Below are 14,923 nucleotides of genomic sequence, written 5' to 3' on the forward strand. Positions count from 1 at the left end.
CAACACTGAGTCTAAGGTGGAGGAGGCTGACAGCCACGTAGGACTGGCTGATGGCAGACTGAGGTTGGTGGGACATTGTCCCCTTTGCCCTCATGCAGGGCTGGTCCACCCATGAGGCAAGGTGAGACAGCCACCTTAGGCAGCAGGATCCACCGGGGTAGCAGATCCCGATGTAGATCTCCATTCTCCGCTTCTTTCTGATATAGATCTTGACCCGCCCCTTCTTCCCTAGCAGGGAGGAGGGTCGCCATTTTGTGGTGTGCCTCAGGTGCCAAAATGTATTGGGCTGGCCGTAAAGGGTCAGCGCCCACTGACCTAGAGCCCTTCCGATGGGGCTGGGCTCCCATCATCCCTTGACCATTATTGGCCATGCTGGCTGGATCTAACGGCAGTTAGGAACCCAACAACTTCTCAATGGTTCCTCAGTTCTGTCCATTTGGTAGCCAAATTTCCACTGCCGGCTTAGAAGCTGCATTCTAGTCATATCAAGAATGATAAAATGCACAGTATTATAAATCTGAACCCAATGTTTCGTTACCCACGGAGGTTGGCGCACATGGGTACTAATGGCTGTTCTATGATTCCGTATCAATTTTTAAATTTTAATTGGGAGTTTGACATCTTGTATATTGTGAAGTCCTTTGGCTACGTTCAGTAAAGTTGACGGACTGATCACAGGATATTTCGGCACCCGCCGTTCACATGAAACCACATATTCCAACGGGCTTTTCTTTTTCCCTGCCGCTCTGAGAGAGGATGTTGTTCAAATCGTGCCTGAGGCCTACCATCGTTCTGTGTGCTGGAAAAGCCGTCCTCAGGCAGCGATTTGGGGTTGGGCAGTTGGGGAGGAAAGGGCTCCTCCTCACGAAGAGTCCACCAAGTCACAAATTTTACCTACAAATATAAAAAAGGAGGGAGAAAGCCAATGAAATACAGGCAGAGAAAGTTGCGTTTGCTTATGAGCGTCATTACCATTGACAGCCTAAGCATGACGTCGTGAGGTAAAATGTGCCGCTGACAGGAAAGCAACACTCCTGACAGAAAAACAAGGGATATATTCACTTGGCAGAGATATTGGAGAGGAACAATGGGTGAAATGTGCACCTTCCTTCCTTCAGTGTACAGGGGAAAAAGCTCGACTCTGAGGGAAATAGCGCACCCAGGAGAAGTTCTGGAAGGTTCCGCGGCTGCCCTGTACGCAGCCAATTCCCAGTTTGAAGCCACAGATAAGGCCCAAGAAACTCTATAGAGTTTCACTCAAATTAGATTTGTGAAAATTCACAGTCCCAAGTTTTCTGTGTCAGTTAATTTCAATGGGTCTGTTCCGAGTATGTCTAGTATTGGATGAAGCCCCTACACTCTGGCGGTAGTTTATGGATGGAATTATTATTATTATTAGTAGTAGTAGTAGTAGTAGTAGTATTAGTATTAGTATTATTGGCATGCCTTTTGCATAAGTCTCAAGGCAGTGTAGTCATTAGAGTAAAAACAGCTATGATAGGGTTTTTAAAAATAAATACATACATACATAAATAAACCCATACAGAAAACAACTAAAGGTGGTCTTTAAAATGGCATTTTATTTCATTTAAACAAATTTGTAAATCTGCTAACACTTTAAAATCTTTTTTACACTTCGTACAAAAATAAAATCTCTAACTCGTGTGCGACATAAAAGCAATAAACAATTTTACTAAAACAAAAATAGGTGATAAAACAAAACTGCTAAAGGGACAAGCCTACCCAGATGCTTGGAAAATTGAGGCAAACTTAATCCGTTTCGGTATTTTAACTTTTGTGTGTTTTAAAGTAGGGTAGTGATTTCCCCACCCCCTTCGATTTAATTGTTTTATCTTTTTGTAAACTGCTTTGAGGTTGTTAGGGGGTTTTTTTAACCATTAGGCGGTATATACATTTTATGAAATAAATATTTAACCAACAAAAGAAACAAACCAGATAAAATAAAAAGAGGAATTCAGGGGATTTAAATGATTTTTCTTCCTCATATATATATATATATATAGAGAGAGAGAGAGAGAGAGAGAGAGAGAGTCCAATATTATGGGTCAGAGAAACTCCTGTAATACAGTGGTGCCCCGCAAGACGAATGCCTTGCAAGACGAAAAACTCGCTAGACGAAAGAGTTTTCCGTTTTTCAGGGTGCTTCGCAAGACAAATTTCCCTATGGGCTTGCGAGTCTTGCGAGTTTTTCCCCTCCCCCCCTTTTTCTAAGCCACTAAGCCGCTAATAGCTGCTAAGCCGCTGATAGCCGCTAAGCCACTAATAGCGCTAATCCGCTAAGCCACTAATAGCTGTGCTTCGCAAGACGAAAAAACCGCAAGACGAAGAGACTCGCGGAACGAATTAATTTCGTCTTGCGAGGCACCACTGTATCAGACCCTCCCAAATGCAAATTAACAGTCAAGGTGCAAAACGAACCCTAACAGGAAGGCCTGTTCTGCTGACTCCTGACCCCCCCCCATTTTGATGTTTTCTGCTTGTGCCAGCCTCCTGCCCTGAACCGTGTCAGAGGTGTCTCCTTGGCACCACCTTCCAGAGAGATCCAGGCAACGCCCACCGTGTTTTCTCGTGCCACCCAACCGTCCGTTCTCTCTGGGCACACATCAGAACAAACCACTCTGCTCGGCATGTCCCAATACGTCTGAGAGGGCCCTGGTGCCAAGGAAGGGCAGTCTTCCATAGCTAGGGGTGGTGGTTAGGTGGCACAAGCATGGCTCGGCCTCTCTGGGTGGAGTGGAAAAGACTTATTTCTTTCTTTCTTTCTTTTCCCTCAAAGGTGGTTTAACAGAAAGCATTCTGCCTCGGGCAATTGCTTCGATCAGAAGCAAAGGGAGCAATCGGTTTGGGCCTGTGTCACTATCAGAGCAAGGAAATCCTATCGAGTGTCAATGCCAGGCAGCCATTTTTCCTAGCCAATGCAAAACGGGCAATCCTTGTTTTAAAAAGCTTGTTCCTCTCCCCCTGTTCCAGAAAGAAATGAGGCTTTTATTTCTGAGGGCAAAAACAGTGAGTTTTACCCTTCCAGTGAATTTCAGCTGATTTCATTTCGTACAATGCCTTTCCTATTGTAAGGTGGTCGGAAACTACAGTGTTCAGGCGGTTCCTAAGCTATGAAAACACATTTAAATAATTGTCATTTAATTAATAATATGAATTATTAAAATAAAATTTGCGGAAGGGCCGTGACTCAGCCGAAGAGCACCTGCTACTTCTCTCCTCGGATGCCATCATTGCTCTGTCACATGAAGGGTGGAGCAAACTTATTTTCTCCTAAATAAGCAGCTATCTTCTCTTTAAAAGACATCTGAAGGCAGCCCTGTTTAGGGAAGTTTTTAACATTTAATGCTGTATTGTTTTTAACACTTGATTGGAAGCCGCCCAGAGTGGCTGGGGAAACTCAGCCAGATGGGCGGGATATAAATAAATTATTTATATTATATTATATTATATTATATTATATTATATTATATTATATTATATTATATTATATTATATTATATTATATTATATTATATTATATTATTATTATAAAAGTATCAGCCGCCCACACCCTGAGAGGGTCACCGATGCAAGACATAAAATAAGGGAGGGTTTTGCAAGCAAGCAAGCAGGAGATTCCGACTAAACGTCAGGAAGAACTTTCTGACCAGAAGAGCTGTTCAACAGGGAAGCAGTCTCCCTTGGGAGGTTGTATAGTCTCCTTCCTTGGAGGTTTTTCAGCAGAGATTAGATGGCCATCTCCCATGGATGCTTTAGCTGAGATTCCTGCATTCCAGGGGGTTGGACCCCTCAGGGTACCTTCCAAATAAAGTGGACGCTCGGGTTGCGAACGTGATCTGTGCAAGATGCACATTCGTAACCCGCAGCGGCACGTCTGCGCATGTGTGGGTTGCGATTCGGCACTTCTGCGCATGCGCAAAGCGTGATCTAGCGCTTCGGCACATGCGCGACCACCGAAACCCGGAAGTAACCCGTTCCGGTACTTCCAGGTTTTGGCGGGTCTGTAACCCCCCAAAAAAACACAACGTGAAGCATCTGTAACCCAAGGTATGACTGTATACAGTTCTGTGATTCTCTTCCTTCTCCTCCTCTACACCACGGGGGCAGCTCGGCTCACCTGCTTACAAGCTCTACTCACCTGGGATTCGGCGGGGGGCTTAGTCAGCAAGCTGATGCCCGCCACCACCATGGCAGTCAGCAGGAAGAGGAGGGTGGCGAAGTGAAGATAGTGGAGGTCCTTCACGAGGGAAGGGCGCCTGTCCGGGACACCACACCGGGGCGTGGGGTGCGCAAACTCCAAGGCCATCCGGCTCAGGCCAATGACAAGCCCCACCATCAGGCCCCAGAAAGCCCCCTGCAGATAAAGACAGGGCCCAAAAGACTGAAATTCTAATCTCCTTGGTCAAGGCCTCTGGAGAAAGGAGGTAAATTTAGGGAGAAGGAACCAGGAACAAGGAGCAAGTTATTTTCTTTTCTTTTAATGCCAGGCTTAACCACCTTCTTCCCTCACCGTACTGAAGTTGCGATTGACTCCTGCTCTTGCCCTTCGGGCTTCAACCAGACTTATTTAATTAATTTTATTCATTTCCTGCTCTTCAACAGGTTTCCCAGGGTGGCTAAGGAAAAGAAAGCAAACTAAAATGTCCTTTCAAGAAGGACACTGACAAACTGGAACGTGTCCAGAGGAGGGCAACCAAAATGGTCAAAGGCCTGGAAACGATGCCTTATGAGGAACGGCTAAGGGAGCTGGGCATGTTTAGCCTGGAGAAGAGGAGGTTAAGGGGTGATATGATAGCCATGTTCAAATATATAAAAGGATGTCACATAGAGGAGGGAGAAAGGTTGTTTTCTGCTGCTCCAGAGAAGCGGACACGGAGCAATGGTTCCAAACTACAAGAAAAAAGATTCCACCTAAACATTAGGAAGAACTTCCTGACAGTAAGAGCTGTTTGACAGTGGAATTTGCTGCCAAGGAGTGTGGTGGAGTCTCCTTCTTTGGAGGTCTTTAAGCAGAGGCTTGACAACCATATGTCAGGAGTGCTCTGATGGTGTTTCCTGCTTGGCAGGGGGTTGGACTCGATGGCCCTTGTGGTCTCTTCCAACTCTATGATTCTATGATTCTATTCTATGATTCTAAAATTCCCAATGGAAACAGTTAAAATGAGAGCTTATATCCCACAATATAAAAGTGCAATTAGAAGCCTAAGCCTCAAACCACTTCCATGCAGGATAAACATAACATCAACATTCACACATGCATGTAACTCAACCCAACAGAACACAGATTGCATCCACATATCCACAAATAATGCTCTATAACATAGTGACACATGCAAACATGCAGGACACACTACACAACAGAATGCCATGTTTGCGTATCAGATGATAACGCCACATCCACAGAACAAAACACCATACCAACATAAGATAACGTAACACCACATCCACAAAGCTTCACAGCACATCCACACAAAGGGCCTTCTTGGTGGTCGCGCCCGCCCTGTGGAACGCCCTCCCTTCAGATGTGAAGGAAATAAGCAGCTATCTTCTCTTTAAAAGACATCTGAAGGCAGCCCTGTTTAGGGAAGTTTTTAACATTTAATGCTGTATTGTTTTTAACACTTGATTGGAAGCCGCCCAGAGTGGCTGAGGAAACTCAGCCAGATGGGCGGGATATAAATAAATTATTATTATTATTATTATTATTATTATTATTATTATTATTATTATTATTATTAACATCATAGGACCACAGCCACACATTCAGTTAAAGTGGTATAAAGCCCATGTATACATTTGTAGCAGAGACCTACAGTTTACAAACAGGTGCGGCTTTCACAAAAGGAAAACAAACGATCGCAATGCAAATTTGGGTGATTCACATTGCACATATTATCATGGGGTTTTCCCATTTTGAGACAGACTTGTAAGGGATAGGAAAAAAGCAGAGGGTAGGAAACAATGAGGCAAGGGTAGACGCTGATGGGTTAGTCCCCTGACCTTAAAAAATGCACCTGTTCTACTATGGGCAACATTGCATACCCACAACATTGCATATCCACCCACCAGTTCCTGGGTTTATGTTTTAAATAGTGCTTCTCTCCTTTTAAAAAATAATAATACGAGGAGAGCCCACGGCTCAGATTCTCTCCTTGGCAGATTCTCTCCACTTAAGGGGCATCTCAAGTTGCAGGGCTAGGAAAGACTGATGCTTAGGGGCAGAACATCTTCCTTGCGCACAGAAGATCTCATGTTCAATCCCTGATAATTCCAGGTGGGAATGGGACAAACTCAAGCCCTAGATGAACACTGCCATTCTGTGCAAACATTGCTGAGAGATGGCTCAACAGTCTGACTGAGCTTAAAGCAACTTTCAATGTCCCCCCCTTAAGTCATTTATTAAAAACGTATACTATATCTTACTATATAATATTATTGCAAGGAAAAAGTCATCATGCTGCAGTTCACCTGGTCAACAGTAGGGGGCCATGCGAGCAGGCCGGGGGTGGGAGTGAGCAAACAAGCAGGCTGGCAGGTGGTCCAGACAGGGGCTTCCCGTTCACCCTGTTGTCATGGCCACCGCCACCCACTTGCTCGCTCGCAGGCACAGCAGGGCAAGGCAAGCCCAGCGTCAGAGGGGGCGAGTGGTCTGGCTGAGAGAACGGGCAGGTGGTCCGGCAGAGTAAGCAACTAGGGAGGCAACTAGGTGGGTGGGCCTGGCAGGTCTTTGCATGCTCCTAGTACTCCATCAGTGTCGGAATGAAGCATGCATTTCAAAATGCATGCTTACTGTTTGCCAGCTGCAGCGCGGAGCACAAGGGAGAAAGGCCCTTTCCTCTTCTTTCCCCTCTCCTCCACAAGTGGTAGCAACAGCGGCAGTGGGGGGGTTGTGTTTGGGGCAAGCTGTTGGCGGAGGGAGTTTGGAGTGAATTGTTGGGGGAGTTTGGGCTGAGCTGTGGGCATAGCTGTCAACCTTCCCTTTTTTTCGCAGGAAATTCCCTTATTCCAGTGCCGTTTCCCGCTGCTTCCCGCTGCTATTCCGGATTGTTAGATATCCCATAGACTGTCCCCAGGATAGGTGAGGCTGCTGATCCCTTATTTTCGAGGCTGCTGATTCCATATTTTCAAATCTGAAAGTTGACAGCTATGGCTGTGGGGAGTAGGGTGGGAATGGCAGGTTGGTGGGGATGGGGTACTGAAGGAGCTGTGAGTGGGGGGTCAAGGAGTTGTGAGAGGATAGGGGTGGCTAGGGTGTGCTGGCAGAATCCGAGACCAGGGAGAAGAGTCGGTGGAAGAAGACTGGAAAAAGTTTAAAGACTATTTACAGAAATACTGTAAAATCAATGAATGTTAGAAAAATGTTGGAATGAAGTTATATGGCTTTAGTAGAACTGTTATAAGGAACTAAGTACAAATAGATTATTAATGTATTAAAGGGAAAAAATAAGGTTAGAATATGTTAAAGATAAATTACAGGACAGAAAACAGAGGAAGATGGAAAGGAATTGCTGAAACAGTTAATTGAAGTGGAATACAAAAAGGGAGGTGTGAGGAGGTCGTGGAAACAAGTGAATGAAAGATAAGATATTGAAATTATTGGATGTGTCTTAAATTGTTTTTGTTTTGTTTTGTTAGTTTAATGTCTCAGTGTTAGTGTTATGTAGTGTCTTTGTTTTTGTATTGTATTGTATTGTTTTGTTTAATTTTTTTTCTTTTGTAGTGTTTAAACTGTTAATAATTATTATTATTTTTTTAAAAATAGGGGTGGCTAAGGTATAAGGAGTTTGATGGACCAGCAAGATGGCTCGTGATGGATAGCTCAGTCAGTAGAGCATGAGCCTCTTGATATCAGGGTCGTGGGTTTGAGCCCCATGCTTGGCAAAAGATTCCTGCATTGCAGGGGGTTCGACACGATGACCCTCATGGTCCCTTCCAACTCTACAATTCTATGATTCCATGGGGTTGGCAAGCAAAGTGTGCAAGGGCAGCTGTCTCTAGTTTATATACCCCCATTGTTCAGCCCAAACACTGAGGTCCAGCTCCGAGGGCCTTCTGGTGGTTCCCTCACTGTGAGAAGTGAGGTTACAGGGAGCCAGGCAGATGGCCTTCTTTGTGGTGGCACCCACCTTGTGGAACACCCTCCCATCAGATGCCAAGGAAATAAACAACTATTGGGCTTTTAGAAGGCAGGCCCGTTCAGGGAAGTTTTTAATGTTTGAGGTTTTGTTGTGTTTTTAATATTTTGTTGGGAGCCGCCCAGGGGAACCCAGTCCGATGGGCGGCATACAAACAATAACGTTATTGTTATCATTATCAGCTATTATATTTGAGCATACCTGTTCATTGGCTCGCTTCCAGAAAACAGCCAAGAGGAAGACAGCCGTGACGGGTGGGGCAAGGTAGCTAGTGACGGATTGGATGTAGATGTAGAGCTGGCCGCTGTTGGAGCTCTGCAGGATTGGGATCCAAACCACGCTGACAGCAACTAGGACAATAGTGACTATCCTGCGAGGTTAGCAATAAAAAAAAACCACAAGTGAAACATCTTCATCATCATCCAAAGAGTGGGTTTTCTGGGGGAAAGCAGTGAGGCAAAGGCAAAACCTCTCAGACTTGTGGCTAGAACGCATGAAAACAGCAGAAATGTGGACAATGATGGCTTCTTATGTTCTAGGTAAAGGTACCCCTGCCCGTATGGGCCAGTCTTGACAGACTCTGGGGTTGTGCGCCCATCTCACTCAAGAGGCCGGGGGCCAGCGCTGTCCGGAGACACTTCCGGGTCACATGGCCAGCGTGACATCGCTGCTCTGGCGAGCCAGAGCCGCACACGGAAACGCCGTTTACCTTCCCGCTGGTAAGCGGTCCCTATTTATCTACTTGCACCCGGAGGTGCTTTCGAACTGCTAGGTTGGCAGGCGCTGGGACCGAGCAGCGGGAGCGCACCCCGCCGCAGGGATTCGAACCGCCGACCTTTCGATCGGCAAGTCCTAGGCGCTGAGGCTTTAACCCACAGCGCCACCTGTGTCTCTTATGTTCTAGGTTACAGGAAAAACACCTTATCCAAAGGCCACCAGAACCCTGGAGGGGCGAGTGAGGTCTTGTTCACACAAATACCAAGCAAATGGCAGTCCAGGCCACAGCGTTTCAAAAACCCTGCCTGTGTCAAAGAAGTCATGCACAACAGAGGCTGTGTGCAAGACTTCACTTTCTCTATGCACGGGAACGTATCAGCCGGCCACACCCTGAGAGGGTCACCGATGCAAGACATAAAATAAGAGAGGGTTTTGCAAGCAAGCAAAATCGAATGCTTCTCAATTGCACCGTGGGCCGGTCTAATTTTATGCATATCTGGAAGCGGTCCAGTGTCCATGCAGGGTTATATTGCCTTTGCAGGTAACCGAGAAAGGAACTGAGATGAAAAACGTGTTCCCATGGGCTGGGCTTCACTCAGCACCTCGGCTGACGCAACCAGATTTTGCAGCAGACAGGAATGGTGGGATCTGCAACGTGGGATTACTGCAGGTTTGCCAACGAGTCCTACCAAGGGGCCCCAAGAGCTTCTGGGAAGACAACACGAAAGGAGTTGGCAGGCACTGAGATGCATGCAATGCCTTGCAAAAAGCAAACCTTTACAAGCGTCAGGGTAATAGGGGATCATATAAGGGGAAACAGGTCTCAGCCTGTTGCGCTTGTGTGTTGCTTTTCGAAAACCGTTTATTTACACCCGAGGCCACAGATGATCTGCTTAATTAAATAAAGAATCCCCGTGGAGTTATTATGTAAATAAAGAAACTAAACAATTTTTTAAAACAGGAAACAGGGAAAATAGCACCCCAGTCGACTCTTGGTTATTCCGGCACTTCTCAGCCGAAGCAAACATTTTAATGGGTGCAGACCCGGAAGCAAAACTGTACAGCTGTCCCAAGATGGCACCCCATCAAAGGAGGGTGCTGTCATGGAAAGCGCATGTTGCGCCACTTCTCTGTGGCAGCAGTAGATCCAGGATTTGTCCATCTCAGGGCAGTATGTCTGAGTCAGGCCTCACACAGACAGGCCTTGACACACCCCTGCCTTGACATGACTCTTTTTTCAAAACAAAGCAAGGGCATCAGCCAAATTCTCTCTGCTCAAGTTCTTTCTCAACAGCCAGTTTCAACCCAAGTCATGTTTAGGGCAGACAGATGTGTTCAGGTGGATTCTCAGCCCAGTATGCCTGAAGGAGCGTCTCCACCCCCATCGTTCAGCCCAGACACTGAGGTCCAGCTCTGAGGGCCTTCTGGAGGTTCCCTCCCTGTGTAGGAAGTGAGGTTACAGGGAACCAGGCAGAGGGCCTTCTCGGTGGTGGCGCCTGCCCTGTGGAACGCTCTCCCAGCAGATGTCAAGGAAATAACTATCTGACACCTGAAGGCAGCCTTATTTAGGGAAGTTTTTAATGTTTGATTGCTTCTTCTTCTTCTTCTTCTTCTTCTTCTTCTTCTTCTTCTTATTATTATTATTATTATTATTGGAGCCGCCCAGAGAGGCTGGGGAAACCAGAGTGGGGTATAAACAAACAAACAAACAAACAAACAATAAATATTGTTATTGTGTGTGTGTGTGTGTATATATATATATATATATATTATTATTATTATTATTATTATTATTATTATTATTATTATTATTTTCCAGGCTTGCTTTGCCCCCAAAGTGGCATATAAATAAACCAGGACATAACACAGTCATACCTTGGGTTACAGACCCTTCAGGTTGTGCAATTTCGGATTGCGCACCGTGCCGAACCCAGAAGTACCAGAACAGGTTACTTCTGGGTTTTGGTGCTTGCACATGCACAGAAGCGGCAAATTGTGACCCACGCGTGTGCAGAAGTGCAGGTCGTGGGTCGTGGGTTGCGAGCACTGCGGGTTGCGAACGTGCCTCCCACACAGATCACGTTTGCAACCCGAGCATTCACTGTAGTTCAGAATTTACCCCTGTACCACTGGCCCTGTGTAAATTATAAAGGGGGAGGATGATGTCATATGGAAGATGAGAATGCCTTCCCAAATGTCTGACACACACACGGCCAGCAGGAGCTAAGGTGTGTCAGTTTCCCACCCCCACCCCGCTTCACAAGATAACGCCTGTCATTGATCAAATGCACAGGGTGAGTCAGGCCCCCCCCCCCATTCACTTCCAAGAATCCTGCTCCATGTGTCAGTCTCCTCCGCCTGCCTTTCCTTAATCGCCCGGCTGTTTGCACAAGAGATATTGTGCAGAAAAGAGAAAAAGGCGAGGAGAGCTCTTGCATTTTACATCATCAGGCAGGTTCCAGGGGAAAGGAAGAGTTTACACCCAAGTAAAGAGGGAGGGGGAAACAATATCCTTATAAGGGAAGACTGAAGCCAACTTCCTGCGCGGTGATGTTCCTACACAATTTATTATTTCCTTTTGATTCTCTTAGTAGTTCATTCTCCATGGTAATCTGTTGCGTCTCAATACATTCATTGGCATGTACGTAAGGAAACTGGAAGTACAGTGGTACCTCAGGTTACAGACACTTCAGGTTACAGACTCCACTAACCCAGAAATAGTACCTCAGGTTAAGAACTTTGCTTCAGGATGAGAACAGAAATCGTGCTCCGGCAGCGCGGCGGCAGCAAGAGGCCCCATTAGCTAAAGTGGTGCTTCAGGTTAAGAACAGTTTCAGGTTAAGAACAGACCTACGGAACGAATTAAGTTCTTAACCTGTTATGTACTGAAGTTCTCACCCTGCGCCAGCAGGGGGATACTGTAGATAGTTCAGGTCCACATATGCAAATAAGGGATCAAAAGTGACGTTCACTGATTGGATAGTTACAGAAAATTGTTACTGTTGCGTTGTAGTGGAGCTCTATATAAGCAGGCTGGCTGAACCCTTCAGTTCAGTTCTGTTCTGGCCTGTGAATAAACAAGAGCTGTTTGAAGAATCGCTGTGTCATCTGATATGTTCACCCGCAACTTAACATAACCCAAGGTACCATTGTACAGGGCGAAGGTAGGCAGGCAGGCAGGCTGAGAGGCCGAGGCCCGGGTGCCCTGCCTCCCTACGGTCCTCAGACTCCCAACTTGGTTTTTGCCAAAGGCATTAATGCCTAGTAGATTGCTGTAATAGATAAGTCAGGTTACGAGGCAGATAGGTCCTGATTCTCACCCTGTGGCTCCTCCTCACTGCCAAGATTTCTCCACAGGGCTCCAGGCACATCCATTGCCCCACCCACTTTTTGCATAACATTTGCATTTTCTCATTTGCATGCGCAGGTGCAAATTGAAGCAGCAAGGCTTACTCTGAACCATGGAGTGCCAAGAAGATTTGCTGGGCTCAGGATACTTTAAGCGGATTGGGCCCTCCACAAACTATGATGGCAGGTGGGGTCTCACTGAGACTGTACTCTGCACTGCGCCCAGATAACCTTGTAAGCAAATCTCTTTCTTTAAGTTTAAAGGAAGGAGGTAGCAGCTACAGATGTTAGGACCAGTGCTGGATTTACATATAAGCAAAACAAGCTATAGCTTAGGGCTCCACTCTCTTGGGGGCCACTAAAAAATTTAAAGGGGGGAAAAACTGGATGTACATTTCCAAAATATAAGATAAAAAACAAAAAAAACCCTACTTACAGCAACAGTATTTTGTGATGTGTGGGCTTCTATGATGTAAGCCTGCTAGCCTGTTTCCTAAAATATCACTGGTTTGCTCATTTCTATATATAAGGTGCCTACATTCTGCATGGACTGGTTGCATGGCAATGTGCAAATAGCTTTAGAATGATACCTATCAGGTCCATAAATTACCATATAGCATATATTCAACACACAAAAACAGCGACCATTTGTTGTTGACAAAGGACAGCTGGACATACAAAAGGCCCTATTACCTTCAGTAGCTTAGGGCCTCATCAAACCTAAATCCAACCCTGGTTAGGACCCCGGTGCAAAAGACCCAGGGTCACCCCTGATAACAGCCCTGCACAACGCAATGCTATAAATGCCACGTGTCTTATCATACTTCGCTCTGCCAGAAGAAAACCGTGCCAGTTCCATCGTTCTTGTAACATCTGGCTTGATGTTTAATAATTGTGTTCTGTGGTTTCTTTTGGCTGCTAGCTGCCTTGTGGGCCCTGTTGTTTGAAGAAATATTTTCAGTGAACAAACACGCCAACATCCAGTAATAATGAATGGCTTCGTTTTCGCTGAGAGATCTCAGCGTCCTGATAAAGTCGCCACACAGTCCCACCCCAAAGAGGAGCCACCCTCTTTCACAAATGGGTAAAGTGAGATAAGACAGCATCATTATGTCCCCATGAATCAAAGTCAGGGACACAGAAGTGACTCTTCTCTCCAGTAAACCATCGACATTTCTGAAGATCCCCTTTAAGCAGAGAAGCAGCATCATATCAGAACCACGGCATTTAGTTATCTGGGGGCCCATCTGCCCTATACATTTAAAGCAGTGCCATACCAGTTTAAATTGCCATGGCTTCCCCCAAAGAATCCTGGGAGATGTAGTTTGTTAAGGGTGCTGAGAATTGGTAGGAGACCCCTGATTCTGATTCCCGGAGTGGTTTAACAATCAATCCCTCTTCCTAGGGAACTCTGGGAAATGAAGTTCTGTGAGGGGAATGGGGGAGTCTCCCAATGACTCACAGCACTCTTAACAAACTACAGCTCCCAGGATTCTTTGGGGCAGGCCATGACTGTTAAAGTGGTATACCTGCTTTCCACGTAGGAGCCAAAGGGGCCTGGGAAGCTGATGATTTGCTGCTTAAACAAAATCACTGGCCTAGTAGCTGGATTTATTACTGACAAATGAAGCATTGCGAAATCGCTGAAGAATTAGGTTAGAATTTGGGAGGGCTCATTCCTGCAAGCTCCCTTGTTGTTGTTGTTTTTAATTGCTTCGTTGCAGCTCATTTGTCAGGTTACCTCTCCCTCTTGCTCTCTCTCATTCCATGTTCACACATCGAAGCAAATCGATTAAGCTCAAAGAGACAAAAGGAGGAAAACAATTAAGTCAAGGCGTGTCCCGCCTTGCCAAATGCCATCTAAGGCTGACTGGCTGGAATCATCAGGGGAGTGTCCCCAAATTGCTACTCTACGGCAATTGAAATTGCACAATCGAACGCAGGGACCAGACACGTCACAGAAATTAGCAGCGAGAGGCTGCGTTCCAAATTTAGCTGTGGGTAAATATGTGCATGGGGGATGCGGGTGGCGCTATGGTCTAAACCACTGAGGTGCTTGGGCTTGCTGATCGGAAGGTCGGCGGTTCAAATCCCCGCGATGGGGTGAGCTCCCGTTGCTCAGTGCCAGCTCCTGCCAAATAGCAGTTCGAAAGCACATCAATGCGCAAGTAGATAAATAGGTACTGCTCCGGTGGGAAGGTAAACAGTGTTTCCATGTGCTGCTCTGGTTTTACCAGAAACGGCTTAGTCATGTGGCCACATGACCCGGAAAAACTTTCTGTGGACAAACGCCGACTCCCTCGGACAGTAAAGCGAGAAGAGCATCGCAACCCCAGAGTCGTTCGCGACTGGACTTAATGATCAGGGGTCCTTTACCTTTACATATGTGTATATTATCAGGAAAGAAGAAGAAAAAGCCCTGTCTGCCATTAACTGACTCCAGTCTCTTACATTGGTTGAGCTGCTGTGACATCACAAAATCTGCACATTCTTAATTGTCACGGGAGAGGCAAGGACCGGCAAAGGAAAGTTGACTTAATGAACATTCTCAATGTAGCTGGGAGTGGGGAGGACCAGTATACGAATGTTGATCACTGGCACATCTGGTGTGAAGAAACAATATTTTGATTTTGTTCTGTGAACCGCCCTGAGACCTCCAGGTATAGGGCAGTACATAAATTCAATAAAGAATAAAAGAGTAA

At 46.0% G+C, this 14,923-nt stretch overlaps 2 protein-coding genes across 2 annotated transcripts in view; one reads left to right on the plus strand and one right to left on the minus strand.

The window, feature by feature from the left end:
- SHMT1 (serine hydroxymethyltransferase 1) overlaps nt 1-14,923 on the plus strand; it is a 343,621-nt gene that overhangs the window by 173,484 nt on the left and 155,214 nt on the right. The window lies entirely within an intron of this gene.
- SLC5A10 (solute carrier family 5 member 10) overlaps nt 1-14,923 on the minus strand; it is a 101,081-nt gene that overhangs the window by 927 nt on the left and 85,231 nt on the right. The window contains exons 12-14 of the mRNA XM_083711923.1: nt 8,358-8,526; nt 4,160-4,375; nt 786-894 (exon numbers count right to left, since the gene is read on the minus strand). Coding sequence (XP_083568049.1) covers nt 786-894; nt 4,160-4,375; nt 8,358-8,526 — 494 coding nt within the window. The remainder of the gene's footprint in view (nt 1-785; nt 895-4,159; nt 4,376-8,357; nt 8,527-14,923) is intronic.

The sequence above is a fragment of the Podarcis gaigeae genome, assembly GCF_964106915.1.
Source record: "Podarcis gaigeae genome assembly, chromosome: 14".
NCBI classification, from domain to species: domain Eukaryota; kingdom Metazoa; phylum Chordata; class Lepidosauria; order Squamata; family Lacertidae; genus Podarcis; species Podarcis gaigeae.